Source organism: Epinephelus moara, chromosome 12 (assembly GCF_006386435.1).
Source record: "Epinephelus moara isolate mb chromosome 12, YSFRI_EMoa_1.0, whole genome shotgun sequence".
NCBI lineage: Eukaryota > Metazoa > Chordata > Actinopteri > Perciformes > Serranidae > Epinephelus > Epinephelus moara.
Window position 1 is genome coordinate 1,020,889 of NC_065517.1, and position 21,705 is coordinate 1,042,593.

Sequence of the window (21,705 nt, forward strand, 5' to 3'; positions counted from 1 at the left end):
TGGTGGTCACACCAGATACTGACTGGTTTTCTGACTCCCACAGACCCCCCGATAAAGCAAAAGTGCACATTTCAGGGTGGCTTTTTATTGTGGCCAGCCTATGCAATATTCATGCTGTCTAATCAGCATCGTGATATGCCACACCTGTGAGGTGTTATGAATTATCTCTGTAAGGGATAATGTATAGTTCGGAGGTTGTTATGGAGAAATAAAGCCCGACAGGATGTATGGAACCCCAACGCGAAGCCGAGGGGTTCCATCCATGTGTAGCTTGACATGACTTATTGCCCTCTGTTTGCTCAGTCTCTGACTGGCTGCATCTCACAGAGTAGGCTATATCTACTTGGTGTGTCATTGTGTCTTCATCTCTGCTTGACAAAGGTCTGAGGACCGAAACGTTGCTGTTAATAAAGTACTTTGCAAGTTAAAGGACAGTGTACGAGCACCTTTTTTCTTTTTTTTTCTTCTCTGGACTCTATGCTCCTATGCACCTGTCCACAAAAGTTTTTCAAGGTGTGCATCAGCCTTTACAGATCTCTGTTTACCACACTTTATTTTTCTTTAAGATTCAACAACAGTTGCTACAACAGTTGTGAACGCAGTTTCCACTATTTTCCTTTTCCCCAATTTTCTTAAAATTTGTATTTTTATCTTTTTATTATTATTAATAGTATTGTTTAATGGTCTTTCTAATTATTTCAGTGCATTTAGTGTTCACGTAAGAGACAAAATACAGAGGGCATGAATGCAATGCATCACGTAGGTGAGGAGGAGCGGGGTTTTTACCTGCTATACAGACTGTGTCTATGCAGCATGTGGTTGCTGCCAGCTTCACTGTGTGTTGATTAAGTTTTGCCGAGTGATAATGCACTTGGTTATGCAGCGTTTGGAATTGTGGACACTGTTAACTGATACAAATTTTATTACTGTAGGTCATTTTAACTTGATTACTTTATTTTAATTTGAAATGTAAAAACACACAATTGGAGAGGTGTGGAGCCGGTTGTAGAGTAAAAGGCCATACACTTAAAAATAGCAATCCAGTTGCAGTACCCAGAAGACACTGCGTGATGTTTGATTTTCAGTGTCAGACAAAAAAAAAAAACAGGCATCCTTTTGTGGCAGTATACACTGTCGGGCAGTGTCAGTTAATAATGCCAACAGATGGGGACAGTTTGAGCCATCACAAGACAACCATGAAAACTATACACAAAAACTAAGGAAATTCGTGTTTGGTAGATTATTTCTTTGTTGTAACAATGCTTTTTGGCAATAAATCGCATTCCATTGGATAGCCTGTTTATTTCCCTTTTAAATGGTGGAACATGCATTTATATCCCAAGCAGCAGAACTGAGTATGTGGGTTGCGCCCAAATCTTGCCAAATCTTCTTTGCCAATGCCAAACAGCTATTTTTTGCTGTTGCTATTAACTTTTGTTTTGGGCTTCTGGTACCCCCAGATGCTGACAATCAGGTGCTTGATAGGCACCCCAAGAAGGCCGTTTCCTCATCCTGTCAGCACTTAGGAACTGTAGTAGTCAGTACAGTGAAGGTTTGCAGGACGATATAGCCGACGGCTCTCTGCCCAGACAATCCAGAACAGACTGCACGCAGCCAATCTCCAGTCTCATGGGGCTGCCAGGAGGCCTGCCATGACTGCCTTTCACCGTCAGGCCCATTTGCGCTGGTGTCGGCAACATGTGCACTGGAACCTGAACATGTGGAGGAACATTATGTTCAGGGATGAGTCCAGATACTACCTACGGCAGTTGGATTGTAGGGTCAAAGTGTGGAGAAGACGCGGGGAATGCTTTACTGATTGCTGCACCATCTAGTAACATCTTTTGGTGGAGGCAGTGTGATAGTACAGGGGAACATCTCCCTCACTGGAAAAACAAGGCTTGTCATCATTAGAGGTGATCTTGATGCAGAGAGATCGAGATGAAATTCTGCAACCAGTGGCAATCTCATATCTCCACAGTCTGAGACTCTGAATTCTGTCCTCCAAGATGACAACGCTCGCCCCCCCAGAGTGGGGTTTGTCAGAGACTACCTCCAGAATTTGGGAGTGGAGAGGATGGAATGGCCTGCCAGCAGTCCTGACCCCAACCCCATTGAACACTTGTGGGATCAGCTTGGACGTGCTGTTCATGCCAGAGTGACCAACACAACCACGTTGACTGACTTGCGACAAATGCTGGTTGAAGAATGGGATGCCATCCCACAGCAGTGTGTGACCAGGCTGGTGACCAGCATGAGTGAGGAAGTGCCAGGCTGTTGTGGCTGTGTATGGTTCTTGCACAGGCTACTGAGGCTGCTGTTTGTTAAATGAATAAATTGTTAAATTGCCTGTATGTCTTGTTTCTTCAGACTTCAATCATCCAATCCACCAAACAACACCAAACAAGAGTCAACAGCAAAAAAAAAAAAGCTGTTTGGCATTGGCACGGAAGATTTGGAAAAGATTTTCATGGGCGCAACCCACATACTCAGCTCTGCTGCTCATCCCACAAATGCATGTTCCTTACAAATGTGACACCCATTGCTACATCAACAACAGCTGCAACAACAGTAACTGTAACAAGTCAGTTGTTTGGAAAAAAATCAATAATTTAGGCAAAATGTGTTAAATTTAGTAATACCTTAAAGTTAATGACTTGGGCTCAAATAATTATTAAACAGTTTCTGCAGACTCAACACCCCCTGCTATAACAAATCAGGCATTGTCAAAGCTTAATATTTAATATTCATTTGAAATTATTAAGTCATTTTTCCTAACTTGAAAGATTTTTGCTCTTCAGCAAACACACACAATTGTATTTATTGTTTTTCCAGATTCAATAACAATTGCTACAACAGTTGCCACAACACCAATGACAACTTCAACAAGTAAGTGCTTAAAAATAATAGTCACAACATAAAAATGTGGTGAGAATTACAGTAATGAATCTGGGCTTGAATGATGTAGTTTTTTTCGCAAATATATACATGATCAGAATATTATTGATCCTGACTGAACATCTCTTTTCACAACACATCTTAATGCTGCAACACTCAAACTACACCAAGAAGAGTTACAGTGGCCTCCTTGCTAATAACATGGTAGTTATACCATGGTACACAGTAAATGGTATTTGGTATTCACACTTAACATACTTGCAGTGCAGTAAATGTGTAGTAAGTAAGGGATAATGTATAATGAGCCGGTGAATACTGGGAATACAGACAGGGGAATTCCCCTGAAGGGAGTTGTTTTCCCAGTATTCACCGGCTCATTATACATTATCCCGCTTGTTACACGGCTAATTATCAGTTAAATAAATAATTTGAGACAGAATATTGATTAATTATATGATTTTTATTGATTTATAAATTATATCGGGAGGAGAGACAAAAAAAACTGCCGGCAACGGCTGAATCTGCGCTACAATAGCTACAGGGAATCAAGAGAAAATGAAAAGCAGCGTCCCTAGCAACGCTGGGCTACATAGCAACGGTCATTACACAGTAATATCAGACCTCTGAATGCCGTGACTGACCAATCAGAATACAGCATTTAATAGAGCTGTGTAATAAAAGCAAGTCATCTGGGCTGGAATCATTTTGGCTTTTAGTCTCAGCTGTAACATTGTTATAAAACGGTCTTTATGAAACCAGCATCTCCACTAACAGCTATTACTAGCTGATGGTATTCAGGAAGAAAGCACTCATATAACTCTTCCCTGGTTGACATTTGTTAAAAAACTTTGTGGGATTAACTTTAACTTTTTTAATCTTCCAGTTCATAATACATGATTATAAAATTGTCTTTATCAGATTCAACAACAGTTGCTACAACACATATGAACACAACAATACCTGTAACAAGTAAGCATTGGAAAAATAAGAATTGTTACAGCATTAAAAGGTAAAAACTAATCGACGCTTGGGATATTTATTTTTAATTATATAAATCACCCTCTTAGGGTGGTATCTGTATCATCCTCAAGCTCTGGTCCTCTACTAAAGGCCTCAGAGTTTCAGGGTTCTGCGCAGTATCTTAGCTGTTCCTTGGACTGCACACTTATGGACTGAGGCTTCCGATGTTGTCCTGGAATCTGCTGGAGCCACTCTCCCAGTTGCGGGGTCACTGCCCGAGTGCTCCTACTACCATGGGGACCACGTCAACTTTGACGTTCCACATCTGTTCCAGCTGTTCTTTCGACCCTTGATACTTCTGCACTTTTTGTGTTCCTTCTTTGGGATGTTGCTTTCAGCTGGTATCGCCACATCTACCACCACTGCCCTCTTCTGGTGTTTGACAACCACCACTATGTCCGGTTGGTTAGCCAGCAGCTGTTTGTCAGTCTGGAAGCTGAAATCCCACAGAATCTTAGCGCTGTTGTTCTCAACCACCTTCGGTCGCATGTCCCATTGGAATTTGGGTAGTTCGAGTCCATACTGGGGACAGATGTTCCTGTACACTGTCCCAGCCACTTGGTTGTGCCTCTGCATGTATGCTGATCCTGCTTGCATGTTACACCCTGCCACTATCAATCAGTTCAATCAATTTTATTTATAAAGCCCAATATCACAAATCACAATTTGCTTCACAGGGCTTTACAGCATACGACATTCCGCTGTCCTTAGGACCCTCGCAGCGGATAAGGAAAAACTCCCCTCAAAAAAACCTTTAACGGGAAAAAAAACAACTATGTGCTGGACCGTCTCAGGTGCATCTTTGCACAGCCTGCACCTTGGGTCTGATCTGCTGTGGTAGACCCTGGCCTCTATGGCCCTTGTGCTTATGGTCTGTTCTTGTGCTGCGATGATTAGTGCCTCTGTACTGTCTGTTAGTCCAGCATTGTCCAGCCACTGGTAGGTCTTCTTGATATCAGCCATTTCCTCTTTCTGACTGTGGTATGCACCATGTAGGAGCTACACCTCTTCGCTCTCATCAGGTTTTTGTTATCTGAGGCATTCACTTAGAAGCTCATCCTTTGGGGCCATCTTCTTGATGTATTCCTGGATTTTGGATGTGTCATCCTGGATAGTGGCTCTGATGCTCACTCGTCCTCAGCCTCCCTCTTTCCACTTAGTGTATAGTTATATATAGCCTCGGGGTGCTGGACTTGGGGTGGAACCCTCTATGCATGGTGAGGCGCTTTCTTGACTTGATATCTGTGGCTTCTATCTCCTCCCTTGGACAGTTTATGATCCTGGCAGCGCCTACATGTTGATGGCTCGGACATTGTTCTGACCATTCAGCTGACTTCTCAGGACTTGCCTTTCTCTCTGGAGGTATTTGGTTGTGGTCGACTTTCTTGCAGCCTCCTTATGATTTCCATTAGCCTGCAGGATCCCAAGGTTGCAGCTGTCCTGGATATCTCGTATGTTGTCCTCTGGTAGGTCAACTCCTTCAGTACTGATCATCCTGCCTCTCTTTGATACATCCGATCCGATACTTAGGTATTTAGAAATATGTGTTGAGATTTGTCATTTATTTTAACTTAAAGGATTTCAGTTTTTTACTGACAATGTGTTATTTTCTGTTGCTACAGCAGCTGCAACACCAGTAACAAATGCAACCTCTACCCCAGCTCCAACCACAGCTCTCACAACAGCAAGAAGCACCAAGGCTACTACCACTACTGTGATGGCATCCACCAAAGCCACTATCAGGGTTACTACTACTATTTCCCCCACCACTACCCCCACAACTGCTACTGGTAGCAGTGCCCCTTCAACAACCAGGGCTTCCACTTCTACACCTGCAATAACAACCATGCCTCCTACTACAGCTGTTACAGGTATGGTTTCATTGACAAGAGTGGGGTAAAGAGGCACGACAGACTGCTTTATGATCACTAACGATATATTTATTTGTTACCTTAAAGGGATAGTGCACCCAAAAATGAAAATTCAGCCATTATCTACTCACCCATATGCCGAGGAGCCTCCGGTGAAGTTTTAGAATCCTCACATCGCTTCCAAGGGGAGATCCAAGGGGAGAGGGGGTAGCAGCACAACTCCACCTAATGGAGGCTTAAGGCACCCCAGATTCAAACGTCCAAAAACACATAATGTATCACATTACACATAAAATATCTCCATACTGCTCGTCCATAGTGATCTAAGTGTCCTGAAGCCCCGACATAAAAAGTTGTTGGGAAAAACATCATTTGAACTCTGTTTTTAGCCTCATTGTAGCCTGTAGCTCTAACTGCCTCTCTGTACACCGCGCTCATGTGTGCGCTTGCAGAAGACCCTGAGACATGGGCACCGCGTTCACAATGAGACTAAAACCAGAGTTCATTTCCTGAGAGGAACCGCCCACTGGGGAGCACCCTCAAGAATTCCGTAGCTTCAAGGGCTTTTTATGCCTCTGTGCCATTGATAGTCGTGGCCAGAGGCATTATGTTTTTGGGTTGTCTATCTGTCCTGTTCTCATGAACATATTTGGCACAAGTATCCACTTGGACTTAACGATGAAGTGATTAAATTTTAGTGGTCAAAGGTCAAGGTTGCTGTGACCTTGTGTCCACTTAATTTTCATGAATGCAACATCTCAAGAGGGCCTTGTGGGAATTTCCTCAAATTTGGCACAAATGCCCAGGTGGACTCAACGATGAACTGATTGGATTTTGGTGGTAAGAGGTCAAGATCACTGTGACTTTAGGATAAAAGGATAAGGTGATGACATTTTATATCCAAAAGGTCAAAGGTCTTGTTCACTGTGACATCACAGAATTTGGAAAAAGCACTTTTCTGGCCATTGATCAACATCATAACTCAAAAACAGAAGTGGAGACATTTGGTCAGACACTGGATTGGTGACACCTTGAAACTGTGCTGATTGTATAGATCTTCAGTGCTGTTGGGGAGAAGATGTGGGAGAAGCATCAAATATAGTCTAGAATATGCAGTTTCTATGCAGCAACATTTGTAGCATTGTCAACTGTCATGGCTACATTTAAGTTTGGACAGACATGGATATAAACTGTAAGTGCAACTTGACTGGTTTACAGAGGCATACAATGGGCAGTAATTCTAGCTTTCTGTGTGCATTTGCACTGCCAGTACGAATAAACCTGGATACGAATAAACCCCTACGAGCAGAGCCCAGTGAATCACCATCGGACCAATCAGATCAGTCTATCTGACAGAGGCGGGCTCTGGGCAGGCGTAACATGATGAGGACAGCACTGCGCCGTAGGAGTCGAAAAGTAAACAGCCAAAATGGCAGCTGCTGAAGGAGCGTGTCCATTCAATTTACCCTTGGAAGAAACGCTAAGCCAACTACACTCATCTTTTTCCTTGAGAGAGGAACAGAAGACTGCCCTAGAAGCCACTTCCAGGAAGGAAGTTTTTGCCATTTTGCCGACGGGATACGGCAAAAGCATAATATATCAGTTAGCCCCACTGGTCAAACCAAGAACAACCATGATTCATCCATTAATGGTGTGGTAGTAGCAAATTTGGTTGCAGCTATTTGCGCTTGTTTTCTCACAATTTGGTATAGCAGAGTATTCAGGTTTGAAACAGAAACACGGGCTATGCACTAGCCTAGACAGCATGTTAGCGTTATTAGCATGTTAGCATTGATCGCTAGCTTTGCCAAACACTGGCTATGCACTAACCTAGACAGTTAGCATAAGCATCGCTAGCTTGATAATACAACTATCATCACCATGTTTATTGTTATACAATAAGCTATGTAGCCAGACCCAGACATAAATCATACATCAAGCCAGTTGACATCTGTCACACTGTGAGCAGCACCTGCAGCATGCCTGGCAAGTCTAGTCTAGCTGTGCTGTGAACGGTCTCGCCAAACTGCAGCAAGATACTGTAGCTAGTGAACTTGTTTGCTGTCTAACCTGGAGCCTTTGGAGCCCTGTGTTCAACTTTTTTCAAATGAAAAAGAGAAATAAAAGCTAGGGACATGTAGGCTACCCTAAAATATTTTTTACTGATTCAGATTTAGATTCAGACAACTCTATTGATCCCACATGCGGCAATTCATTTGTAGCATACTCATCCCAAGCATCAACCACAACAACATACAATTTCCTATGTTATGCACAGTCCAGTAAAACAGACCACTAGATCATTGAAGGGCACATTAAATGGCCCAAGTTTAAAAAACATATCAAAATGTAAAAAATATTGTTACATCCATTATTATAAGAATGTGTAGCCTATTATTTTTGTTTTTTGATTCGTGGAGAAAGTATTTTGAGTATTTTAAATACAAAATTACTCCACTCAAAAGTATTTTGTTACAAATTACATTTGCTTTTTATCGGCCTTGTCAAATACAAATTACAAAATACTCAAATGTAATTGAAAAACATATATTAAATACAAGTAATAGAAATACTGCCTATCCATGCTCTTGGGTAGGAAGGGTGAAGGGGATGGGTGAGGGCCAGTCTCAAAGGCCTCTAGTTTCCCGGCGCGGCACAGGGTGGCAAACCCCGCGCAGAGCTAGTTTTGAGCAGTGCAACCCAAGGCGCACTCAGTTTGGTAGTTTGGCAGACTGAGGTGCGCTGAGATGGGTGTGGCGGCGCAGCAGGGAGATGTGTCGACAGATCCAGCTTGGAGCAGTGACAGTTTTGTGCCAAAAGGCTTCGCTGAAGGTGTGCTAAAAGCTCGCCAGCTGAAACCGGGTCTACTGTCAGCGCAGGTGGAGCGCAGACGATGTACGTGGAAGTTTGGCTGACTGGCGGACAGTGCGCACACATCACCAAAACCTCACAGACAGGTTTCCAGGATGTCAGGCACATTAACAATGCAATAAATACCCACACAAACCACTATTCAATGCAACTATCTGCAATCAGCACAAAATGTATCTCTATATCGACTGTCCTGTCACATCTGACATCAGATCAAAGTTTGGCACATTTGGCACGCGTAATGGAAACCCAACCTGATTTGATTAACACAGCTGCAAACTAATAAGTTCACATCCCTCTCAGCCAACCACAAACAGCCACAGCATCAGACAGGGAGTATATATTCAGCATCTGTCATCTTAGAAAAGTCAAAAGAAAAGAAAGAGAGTTAGACTGCGAGAGAGAAAGAGAGAGCCCGTGGAGGTGTACTCGCAGTTCCGTATATTTGGACACTGCGAGCTTGGACCTCCCGGACCAAAACATCATTTTCCTCCTGGGAGAAGTTTGGCCGTCTGACACTGCTGCTCTCTTCTGCCATGGCGAATTGAGTAAACTCTCATTACACCTTCACGCGGCGCATTTAAGGGCGAGGAGAGGGGCTCATTTGATTGGTGTGATGTGAATCAGCTGTGTGTTAAACCCACTCAACGCCTTCTCTCCTCCCTCTTTCCGACTTGTGCAGGTAGGAGGGACGGAGGTGGGAAAGAGTAGTAGCTGCGCCAGCGTGCACGGTGTGCCAAACTTGCAAAATCCGCCTGGCCACACCCAGTTGGCGAAGCGCAGGTTCCAAAAGGTGGCCAAAATCTTTCGAGATTTGAGTCTGGATTTCAAGGCTAAATACGAATGTTAAAGTGATGTAAGCCAGCCTGCAGTTGGTATAACAAGGTCACTTTCTTTTTAACAAGTCTAATTTGAATTGTATTTCCCTCGCCACATATACGCTCAGTAAAGCCTTGACTTCACTGTTGGAACAGTCTGTGTTTTGTGTTGTCTGTAGTTTACATAGCTAACAGTTTATTTATTTATTTTTTTAAAAGGTGGGGTTTGATCAATCAATGTACACCTAGTCACTCAAGGTTCCTCTTGTACTGGGAGAGTTCCTACTCTGACATAGGTGCTAAAAAAGTCCTTGAAAACTACTCGTTCCAACTTCTTGCAGTGCAGGCACAATAAAAACCGGGCCTCTTAAAAAGTTTCTCTGGTTCAAAAATGCTAAAGTAAAAACATTATTAACATTATGCTGTAATGCAGGTGGTGTCAAACTAATTTTAGTCCGGGGACCACATACAGCACAAACTGACAAGTGGGCTGAACCTGTGCAACCTGCTTGACCTTCAGGATGGATGTAGTGTGAAATGTCCTTAATTCAAATATTTTAGTTATTGTCTTTTTTTTTCAAGTTTCAGATTTTCAATGTAGAAGTGTGGGAGTTTTACTTTGAAATATCTCTAAATACTGATGCAGTAAAAATACTTGAGTTTTGTGTCTGTTTTCAGACATGTCCTCAACATCAGGAATAATCTTTTTAATTTTTGTTTCCAGCAACCCAAAAAGAATAAAGACATTTCCCTCACAAGTTAGTGGTATTTACTTTTCACAGGTCTTCTGACTATAATCCAATTAATCGTATTTCTATAATGCTGTATGTATTTTATAACACCTTATTTTGAAAACCCAACATCGTCACACATCCTTCCGCTAACTTTGCTAAGTCTGTCATTAGCTCCCCCCAACAGCTCAATCTGGGCTGTTTGAAGGCATTATTCACTGTAGCTCATATTAATTTCAGTATATGGATGCACTAAAGTTGTAGCCTTAGCTAGGGTTGTCTCCCGTCCCTTAAAATATGGAATTTAATTTTAAGATTAAATAGTGTGTCCCGTTTTGAATCAATACGGGACAGGGTTTGTTCCGTATATCCGAGTTGTCTTGAATGCATCATCATCCCACCCCGTGTTCCGTGAAGACCCGCCCTTCTCTGCCCCTGATTTGCCAATATGATACGATAAACAATGGCTGAGGCCACACCTCCTCATCGAAAAACAAAAGCGGATGCAGAGGTGTCGGGCTAGACTACTATTATGAGTTGTCCGACAATGCCACCTAGGGTTTAAAGAGTCTAGGGACTCTTGAGGATTAAAGTACGCACCTTTTTTTTTTAATAAAGCCAGGTTCTCAAGGGAGAGCAGTGTATGGTTCACCAAGGATAAAGACAGCATCAGGCAGACAATAATTTATTTTACAAATGCACGAATAAAAGCCACAAATTGTCCGTTAAAAAAACCAAGGGACTAAATATACTTTTTTAGCAGGTCTGGCACTAAAATGCAAAATAAAAACAGTTAAAACATAGTCAGTAAAACACAATAAAATAGCCTTAGGCTACACCATAAAAGCTAAACAGAGGACCCAGAATGATGAAAAAAAAAAAAAAAAAGTGATAAAATGTATTATTAAAAGTCACTCAATGGCTGGGTCAGAATACCGCATAGTCCAATGTCCCTAGGACGGCCACACAGTCCAAATGGTGTCGTTTGCTTCCAACCCATCCTCTGACTGCTACCCGGCCGTCAAGCCCATGGTCCAACCGGTCGTCACCCGCCGCTGCGACTGTCTTGCGTCACTGCTCCCGAGCGTGGCTTCGTAATCCTACCGGTAGAAGAGACTGGGCAGTGCACGGCTCACAAAACACAGTTACTACTGCTACTGCCACTGCACTTATCTATAGTGCAGGAAGTCACCGCTAGCTCGGTATTAGCTTTTAGCACAACTGTTGTATCAGAGAACTGCGTTACTCACACGTCCAGGCTGAGGCTCCAGCCCCTGCCCGACAACCGCAGTATCTGGCCGTAGATACAACAGTGGGTCTACTCGTTCCCAGCCCACTCTCCTGACCTGACGAAACACCCTGTCGTCCCGCTGCCGCCGCTGCCGTAGCTGTGTCGTCTCATGTCTCTCTCGTGCCCCGGTTTGACGTCCTCTCCACCAGAGATATTGGATGAAGCGAGATACCCCACTCAGCTCACTTCCTGATTCAGTGACGTCAGCGCCACGCCCCCGTAGGAGACTTGCGGCAGCTCTGAATGTATTGTCGTCAATGAGGAAAATGAACGTGATCACAATTTATGGTCAATTCTTTCGCCCTGTAGTCACTAAAGTAAATATTGGGTTCTTTTTCCACAAGCCTCACATCTTCCCAATATTCTGACACTAAAGCTGCATTTTTCATCTGCACAAATCAAGAGAAAGTTAACTTTGTTTGAGCCCTGTCCGTCTCAGAAAACAAGTTCTCGCGAGATCTCGTGATCTTGATAAACAGGCGGTAAAATCACAGTTAGCTTACAAACAGTTATTTACCGCTAGTAATAAATAAAAAATGCCCAAGCTTTGTGCAACAATAGGCTGCAATAATAGGAAGAATGTATTTTCATTCCACCTGCTTCTCGATCCGCATACACAGACATCCACAGAGCCTCTGTTCAACACGGTGGTGGGGTTGAGGGAGAACAGGCTCTGATTGGAGGGAGAGCTAACCACGCCCACTTAGGAGACAGGAAGAGTAACCGTTTTCTTAACATTGGATAAGCCTACAGTTGGGTATCTCCCTTCATCCAATATCTCTGTCTCCACCTTACAAGCAGCTCTGCTCAGCTTCCGGCTCATGCATTGGTTCTCCTGGCGCCCGCCCTCAGCTGCAGATTCGCTGCCACCTGCTGTCCATCGTTCTTTTCAATCAAGCAATTACCTTATTAAGTCCACTGAGGTGTGCACTACGGCAGGAAACACACTACATAAAAAGCTACAGTCCAACTCAGTTTAACATACCCAAAATCAAAACACAGCAACTAATAAATATACATGCAAAATATGGGAAAAATGAATTACACATGCAAACATAATGAAGAAACAAACTAATAACAAATATATATGCAACAAATAATCAAATAAAATACTCTGCCATGCGACAGAGGTACAGAAAAGAGTGGGAAAACTCAAACCCTTGGCTTGACAGGGTAAATAGTTTCATATATTGTTATTTGCACACCCAGAGTTTATTTTGTGGTTCTTTCATTTGGTCTTATAATATCAATATGAAAAGTAATGCATGGTGGCACAAGGAGCATCACTATCTTGAGATTATTTAAAAAAAAAAAAAAAAAGATTATTCCTTTGTAGAAGTCCATCTTTTCTCCTGCACTATGTTTTATTTTTCAAACTGATGTTTTACATGTCAAAGCAGTTGTTTAATTTACAGTTAATAAGTTATGAGAGTATGACATCTATGGTACTTGAAGTAAATAGAGATGAAACAGTGTAATGTGTGTCTCTTACATTATTGTTATATCTGCCTTTCTACTAAAGTTTTGTGCTTACATATTTTATTTAGAGTCCTTTTTTAAGTCTTTCTCACCACTGCCACACCACAGGGCCTGTCGGGGTCATCGGCCCGAGGAGTGCTGCGGGGGCCGCCCTTTATTTTGCTACTTTACTAACTGTTTTGACAGCTGTCAGTAGCAGAATTATAGTAGACTTCTAATGAAATGGAATAATTGTTTGAGATATGAAATACAACGAAAAATTGAAAGACATACATACAATGAAATACAATGTAAGCAATGTATTTCATAGTTTGCTACTATAACTGTGAGCACACCGCTTGACTCGCTGTCTCAGCTGTGATGCGCACCTCCAAGCCGGTGCTGAGAGTCTCGTAACAATGAGACTGCCCTCATTTCCCATCATGCCTGTCTAGTACTGATCTAGTGTTTATTTTGTAGTTTTAAGTTTTCTGTTAGGCCTATATGCTCCAGAATGCAAATTTGACTTTGTATTAATACAAAATGAACTTCATGGCTTGCTGTTTTTTAGTCCCCTTCCCAAACAGTATGAAAAAAGTATGGTGGTCATTTGACATCTGTTAAAATATACCAGATAGTACTCAGTTAATAGCGATAGGAGATACTGTATATGTTATGGACTGCCATGTTAGTTTTCCACACATTAACTGACTGCTGATATGAGACTTGATACATGAATGAGAAACGGTAGAGTGACATAGCTACCAGAGTATGTTGTTGAATTACTTGGCTTTTAATACTTGCTCTGAATACTGTTTGAATATTGGTCAGCCTACTGAAGTTTTGCCATCCACTTGGCATGTCAAAGCTGTGGTAGCAGACAGTACAGGACCTAGCACATTCAGCGCCCTGGGCAGGCTTATAATATCTATATTATAACTAAATAAACAAACAATAGTAGTGCTCCACATGACAATGATAGTATATGCACATTTCATTTTCTTCTTTATTTTTTTTTCTCATTCAAATCTCTCCACATACTCTCCGCTCCATCATACCCATCAGTGCACTAGCATGCTCTGACAGTGACAATCACTCACTGAGGAGCATATTAAGGTAATCTGCACAGAGTACTGCAGTGATGACATTTATCTGTAGGCAGACACAGAAATTAGCATCACCCTGGTTAAAAAAAAAAGCCAAAAAGCCTATGCGATTTTCCATTGGATTTTGGATTATTGCAAAATATAACCTCTGAGCCAGACAAATGTTTATGTTACTTAAATGTTTTGTTCAGCAAGATAATCCTCACAGATGAACACATTTTTTTATGATTTTTGAAGCATAAATGCATTTGCCAAAAGTAAAAAGGCTATAAAAGAACTATGCCACAGTCATACGACTTGATGTCTCCACCACAGCATGGCTGTAAAGCTATGTTTGTCTTCTTTAAGACGCATAAACGCTTCAAAATTCACAGTGGGGTATTTACTATTCTACGTATTTTATGTTGTAAAACAAGTTGTGAATGTCTCTTAACCTTGTCTTAACCACAGATAAGCTTTGCTCATGTTTTTCATCCCTTTCAAATGAACAGGATTTGATGTGGAAATGTCAATCGAATTAGACAAGGAATACACAGCAGAATTAAATGATGCAACAAGTGCAACATACAAGGATCTTGAAAGAAGGATTAATGCAGTGGTAAGTATGCTTATAACATCATATCCACATGTAACTTGTATTTTGAGTTCTTCATGTTGCAAAGCAAATAATAATAATCATCTTCTCTGTCCCACAGTTAGAGAAGCAGTATGAAGGACTCACAGGGTTTATCGATGTTTCTGTGAGCAGATTCAGGTATGGTAATTCTGCCACTTAAAACATTTGCAGGCAGGAATGTGTACACCTTTTACACCACAACTCTGGCTTCTGTGTTTATCTTACAGAGAAGGAAGCATAATCACAGACTTTGTTGTTGAGACAACTGAAGTTATTGCGGATGAAGTGGCTGAAGCAAATGGAAAACTCCGTGAAGCAATGCAGCCCATTGCCACTGTCATTGGCCCAGTTACTGCATCATACAACAGTAAGTTCAAACAATAATAGGTCAAAACCTAGTTCATAGCTGGACCGTGCATTAAAGGAGGACTATTAATTTGAAACAGTAAGTGATAAACTCAGTCATGGACTTATGCCATAACTTTTCATTGACAGAGCTGGCCCTGTTGTTACAGTCCATCACAAAATTTCATGTAGACTTAAGTACATGTTAAAATGAAGAACAGTACACTTGGACATAGCAAAAGGGAGCTGCTTTCTCTGGTGATAAACCCACTGATCAGCTACTTTTTGCTCAGTTTAACACAACCCTCCCCCCCTTCAGCTCCGCCTAGGGATGTACGTCCCCACGTGACTGGTGGAGGCTGTGCAGGCTTCGGCCACTATTGGAGCCAAGTTCCACCTATAGCAACAATTTGAAAAATGTCCGATGGGTGCTGATTACCAAAAGAAGAATTTTGTAATTGTGGTGGCACCCGTTTTGACAGTGTAACATGCAATATTAACTTAAGTTTCCATCATCGTGTTATTTCCACTCTCTCCTCTGTGGTGGCACCTGTTCTATGGTTCTGACCAGCTAATAAGGTTTAAATAAATTCAAGGTTTATGTCATACTGTTCCTCAAACAAATTGATGAGGTGATCCTCTTTTTCCTCTGTCCAAAACTGTCATTTCAACCGTGACTGACTAGTTAGCTAGTTGGCTTGCTAATTCCACCATGCTTTAGCACTAACGTTACAGTTGTTACAGAAAATAAGCCAAACAAAGTTGTCACTCATCTGAATATAGCAGCATGCTTTCCTACGTTGTGGCAAGAGTGTTTTGATGAAGCACTAAGTTGTCAAGTTTTACTCATGTAGCAGCTGGCTAATTAGCTATCTTGCTTGCTGATTCCACCATGCTATTATGCTACACTGGTTTAAGAGTGGAATACACTGTACACGGCTCTGTCACCTTGTCAGCACCAATTTAGTTTGAAGGAACAATGGCGAATGGGGAAACACTAACACCTACATCATCACATCACAACCATTCATTCATTCATTTTTTATAACCACTTGATACTCTTGAGGGTTGAAGCCTATCCCAGCTGACATTGGGCAAAGGCAGGGTACACCCTGGACAGGTCGCCAGACTATCGCAGGGTACATCACAACCAATGACGTAATTTATCAGCCACTCAGCCACTCAGCCACTCAGCGATGGACAGATTTTTGTGTTTATAGGGATGGCCTTACATTCGTTGGTCCAGCCAAAAATACAGTAAGTAATTACTTATTGTTCCACTTGACCAAATTCCAAAGTGATCTCTTTGACTTTGTTCACAGGTACAACTACAATCAGCTTTCCAAGCCTTACTTATACTGGAAACACCATGTTGCTGACGTGTGGGCCTCCTGAAAACGTTAATGTAGGACAAATCTCTGGTTCTGTGTGGAAATTTCAAGGGAGGGAAATTAAAGAGCGTGGAAGGCTTGAAGTAACTACTTCTCGCATGGAGTCTGTGCTTACAGTTAAGAATGTCATCCTTGCTGATATTGGTAAGTCAAAGATAGCTGAGTTTGTTAACTAATAAGAAATCAGTAACTATAAAATCAGTATAAATTTGAACAACGTAGTAGTTCCCCAAGTATACACCATATAAGGCATATACATTCCCTGATACTGTGTAGTGAGATCAGATATCATAAATTAGAATTTTATTAATTTTATGTTTCATCAGAATATTGTGAAAGAAAATGAATGTTGTCTTTTCCCAACCTGTTCTCATTCCAAAATCGTCAAACACTGACACTTGGTAAGTGATTTTGGTGCCAGACACCCGCAAAAAAAAGGCATCCTTTTGCAGTGGGCCAGGAGCTGAAATTCAGGAAATTCAGTCTGCAAATCTACACAGCATTTCAGTAAACTAGGAGAAGGGCAATTAGCTTGATCTAACTTCCTGATACTAATAGAGAGTTCCTGCAGTTTGGAATTATGGGTTTTAGTTAAATGTGCAGAGTGGGAAATGATTTGACCCCAAAGGCATGCATATAATGATTCCCACAGCAAAGAACAGGAGACAGGCTCTGTCTCATTCTGATTAATAGTGATTAAGTCATCAATTGAGGCTGCAATAAATGTACTGAATTTATAATTCGACAGAAACAAAGTGTTGAACCTCCATAATGCTGAGTATAGGGGTTGTGGAGCTTACTGAATATCTAAAGAAAGAGGGCCATGGTCAGAAATAAAAATAGGATGGTATTTAACAGTCAACACTTTGGAAATTAATTTGGCATCAATGAAAAATAGTCAATCCGAGAAAATCTCATATACATATCTGAGAAAAGAAGGAATATTCTGTAGCATGGGGGTTACAGAATCTCCAGGGATCAATGAAACCGTTCTTAGACATGAAATCATAAATTGATCTTGACATCAATGAGGAGGTCAGATTTTGGGGATTGGAGCAGTCCAGACTGGGATCAATTACACAATTTATGTTCCAGATATAAGAAAGTTATTATTTAATGATGGTAGACATTCAAACATCTTAGTACAGAAGTGTCAGTCATCGAAATATAAATGAATAAAACAGGAACCTGAAAAATTGTACCTGAAACGATTAAATATTTGCTATTTTTATGAGATACTTTTAGAGGTTGAGAACTGTACTGATTCACCAATTACAATAGCAACCCCTCTGGCTTTAGAAATTAAATTTGAGTGAAACATAGGGACATTTTAATCTGGCCTGGTCTTTGATGCGCATATGGGTTCCCTGCAGAAACACTAGGCCAGCTTTAAGATGTTTCAACTGAGCAAATACCCTCAATTTCTTAAAAGGGCTCCCCATACCTATAATTTTCTAGCTAACAAACCTCATGGTGGAGCCACCTTGTGGAATCCCTTTTATTAGTGGCCATCTGTTGAGTAGTTGAATATAACAAGAGAATGAAACCTGGGAGTCAAATCCTCAACAGGCATGTTTTTGACTTAGTGATACTATTTGAGCTTTGTGGGCTCCTGCAAACTTAACAATGATAAAACAACAAGGCACAAAACAAATCCACTTCAACATCAACATCACATAACTTGGTGTGTGGAAAAAAAGAGTTAGTAGTAATCTATTAACTCAATTCATCTTTTCTCAGTTCTTTTACTTTTACTAATAAATTCCGTGGCATCTTCTGGTGATTTAAACTGCTTTTTTTTTTTTGACACCATCGTGTAACATGGAGGTGGCCGGGTGTAGCAGGCCGAATCGTATCCCCGGAATCTTATGGAGCTGGTGGCGAATGTCACTGAATGCAGCCTGGGCCCAGGCCGTCTTTGTAGTGTGATCAGGGAAGATAGAGATGACCATATCTCCTAACTTCATCTGTTTCTGGGCTCTGGCACATGGCAAAATGTCAACACAGACCATATGATAATGCATGGGGGTGAGGACACTCACCAGGTTTCGGCTTCGGCTGGAGAGTGCGATGAGTACGTTCCAAGAGGGGCGCCTTCTCAGGTTTAAGCGCCTCCTTGAGCAAAGTGGAGATAGCCGCTGCAGTGGGAGAGTTGAAAGAGTCCTCGGGAATAACGCTATTTTTGTATATCTCGCCTCCTCACCTCTTCAGACTGTTAGTGTGCTGCTGCTGCTATGCTAAGGATTACCCTGTGGATGGTCTTGGGGTGGACATCACATCTCCTTTCCTGGACGTTCGGCCCTTGGTTGCAAGCTAACGATCGCTTTGTGCTACCATTCCCTGACCAGACCATGCCACCACTGTACTCCGCCACAGAACTTTGAAACTAAGACAACTACCAGCATCTGATCTTCATGAACTTTCTCATGAAAGCTGTAATACACCGCAAAAGCCATTCTCCACACAGAGGCTCTGGCCGTGTGTTTTCATATAACTTCACGTCCCCTAACTCCGTTCCATCCCTGTGGTCCTGGAGCACCCCAACTTCCTCATTACGTTCTCACAAGCTATCACGAAGCAACATCGCCTGAAACTGGCCTTGCTAAACACTAGCTTACTTAACAATAAAAGCCTTATTCTGAGTGAATTTATTACTGATAACAACATGGATTTCCTCTGTCTCACTGAAACCTGGCACAAACCCCTGGACTATTTCTCACTCAAGGCCTGATCACACAGGATGGATTTTGCAGGTTGCAAAATGCAAGGTGCGGGGCACTGCCTTTTTTTGTTTGTTTGTTTGTTTTTTGTTTTTTTCCAACCGAATGCCACTAGTAAAATCAAATCCTGCTGCCTCTTTTTGTTGTTGCCAAGCAACCACCCCATCACCTCCTAACATTCCCATGTCATCAATGTACTGTTTATTTATTTATTTTACAGTTATTAGCATCTAGTCCCTAAATTCTTTAGGCAGAGGGTGCTTTCTCTAGCCCTGGTTGAGGGTTAAGGGTTTCAGTTAATAGTTTGTTGGCTACAAGAAAAATTGAGATCTATGTGGGTACACGAGACCCTAAAAAAAGAGGGTGGATCACAGGGAGTACCACCAGTTCGTTCAGGAACTTTGCCTTGATGATGGCTGTATACAGGGATATTTTAGGATGACTCAGGGGCAGTTTGACAACCTGCTGTCTATCATCAGGCTGTATATACTGCACTGCATGTCATGTAATTATTCATGGAAGTTTGACGCGAGTTCTGGTCAGTATTGTTGTCATTGTTGTCATATTTTGGCTTTTATTTATCATTTATTATTTATTGTTTGTTTTACAGTATTGTTGTTTGTGTAGATTGTTTTATATAGTTTACTTGATTTTTTTTTCCTTCTTGCACCATCAGAGGCAGCTGTTTTAATTTCGTCATACACATGTTGAATGATGACAATAAAGGTCTTTCTATTCTATTCTATAGCTCTAGGTATCCAGCAACCACTACCACCAATTTCTCCTCCGTTGTTTGCCAGCTGTAAACTTGTTGTTATGACCACCACAGAAGGCCCACCTCTCAAATCATCCAATTGGACAATGACAAAAAGGCAGAGATAACGTGAGGCATTTTTCTGCTCTGAGCTCTAAATTTTTTCAACTCGAGGCATTCAGAGTGCTCCAGGCGCTTAGAGCACAGAAATGCAAGGCGGTCGCAATGCAAAAACCGCGAGCAAAAAGCAGCCCCCGGCTGCTAAAATGCATCCTGTGTGATCAGGGCCTCAATTAGACCACACCTGCAGGATGCGCATACATTGATCAACCTCGCCTTGAGGGGCAGGGTGATGGTGTTGTTGCTGTTTATAGAAAGGACTTAAAACAACCACCATCCCCATTCCTCCCGCTAATTCATTTGAACACGTCGCCTTCAAAATTCCTGGTCCTACTCCATTAGTCACAGCCATTATCTACTGCCCCCCAATCAAAACTCCTCTTTTCTATCAGACCTCTCTGATTGTCTGACCCAGCTTACGTGCCATCTCACCTTCCATTCTCCTCTGTGATTTTAATTTACACATTGATGACACTGACTGTAAATCTGCCATCGATTTCCTGGAAGTGCTGCAATCTCTCAACTTCATACAACATGTCAATGTCCCCACTCACAGCTGCAGTCACATCTTGGACATAGTTTGCTCCACTGGTCTTACAATACATCACCTTTCCAGCCTCAGCCTCCATATATCTGACCACTTTGCAACCATCTTGGACACTGACATCCCTATCCCTATACCAAAAGAAAAATGCAAAATATCTTTTAGAAATCTGAAATCCATGTCCCCCTCAGCTTTCTTAGCCTCTCTTGCCAGTGTCTGCCTCTACTCCCCCACTGTCTGATCATCCCTCTGACCTGACACCTGAACTCCACCAAATGAAATGCCGTAAGCACCATCAGCTCGAAAGACTCTTCAAGAAAAATAGTTTAACAGTACATCTCCAAATCTATACAGACTATCTTCAGCAATACAAAACTGCTCTCACTACAGCCCGGTCCGCCTCCTACTCACAGCTCATGTACTCTGGCTCCACCAATCCCAAGGCTCTCTTTCCACCATAAACAAACTTCTCAAACCCTGTGACAACACCTCCACATCCTTCACAGTTAACATGTGTAGCACTTTCCTCTGATTCTTCCAGAAAAAAAAATTGACTCCACCTACAGCAGTCTGTCCACTGCCCCCTTCACTACTCAGCCTCTGACTCTCCCCTTTCTGTCAAAAATACTGGAACGTGCTCTTGCCTCGCCCACCTCTCCTCCAATGACCTTTTTGATTTCTATCTGGCTTCCACAGCACTGAAACCAGCTAAAACTGAGCTGGGAAAAATCTGACATTGGTCCCAAATCTCTCACAAAAACCTCTCACAACTTCTGCCTCACCATTGACAATTCCACTCTGCATTCCTCCCTGCACACCCGCAACCACCTGTTATTTCTGCACGACTGCTCTTTCGAAAAACATGTCAATCAAATCACCAGTACTGCCTTCTTCCACCAAAAAAAAACCATAGGTCATCTCCGCCCATCACTCCATCCATGCCTTCATCATATCCAGAATTGACTACTGCAGCAGCATTTATTATGGTACACCATCCAAGCTCCAATACATCCAGAACTCTGCTGGCCCCTCTGCTCACCCATTCCCACTACTGCAGTCACATCACCCATGTCCTTTAGAACCTCCACTTCCTGTCCCACAATGCATCCAATTCAAAGCCCCTCTCCTCACTTACAAAGCCCTTCATAACC

General features: G+C 42.1%; 1 protein-coding gene across 22 annotated transcripts in view; it reads left to right on the forward strand.

Annotated features, from left to right (window-relative positions):
* The window catches only part of LOC126399070 (adhesion G protein-coupled receptor F5-like), a 155,030-nt gene that overhangs the window by 112,904 nt on the left and 20,421 nt on the right, over positions 1-21,705 (forward strand). For 18 of the 22 annotated variants that reach the window (XM_050058838.1, XM_050058837.1, XM_050058840.1 and 15 more), the window contains 6 exons: positions 2,836-2,889; positions 5,541-5,789; positions 14,556-14,662; positions 14,760-14,818; positions 14,908-15,047; positions 16,348-16,560. In XM_050058838.1, coding sequence (XP_049914795.1) covers positions 2,836-2,889; positions 5,541-5,789; positions 14,556-14,662; positions 14,760-14,818; positions 14,908-15,047; positions 16,348-16,560 — 822 coding nt within the window. The remainder of the gene's footprint in view (positions 1-2,835; positions 2,890-5,540; positions 5,790-14,555; positions 14,663-14,759; positions 14,819-14,907; positions 15,048-16,347; positions 16,561-21,705) is intronic. The other 4 variants (XM_050058825.1, XM_050058834.1, XM_050058841.1 and 1 more) reach the window with 2 other exon arrangements.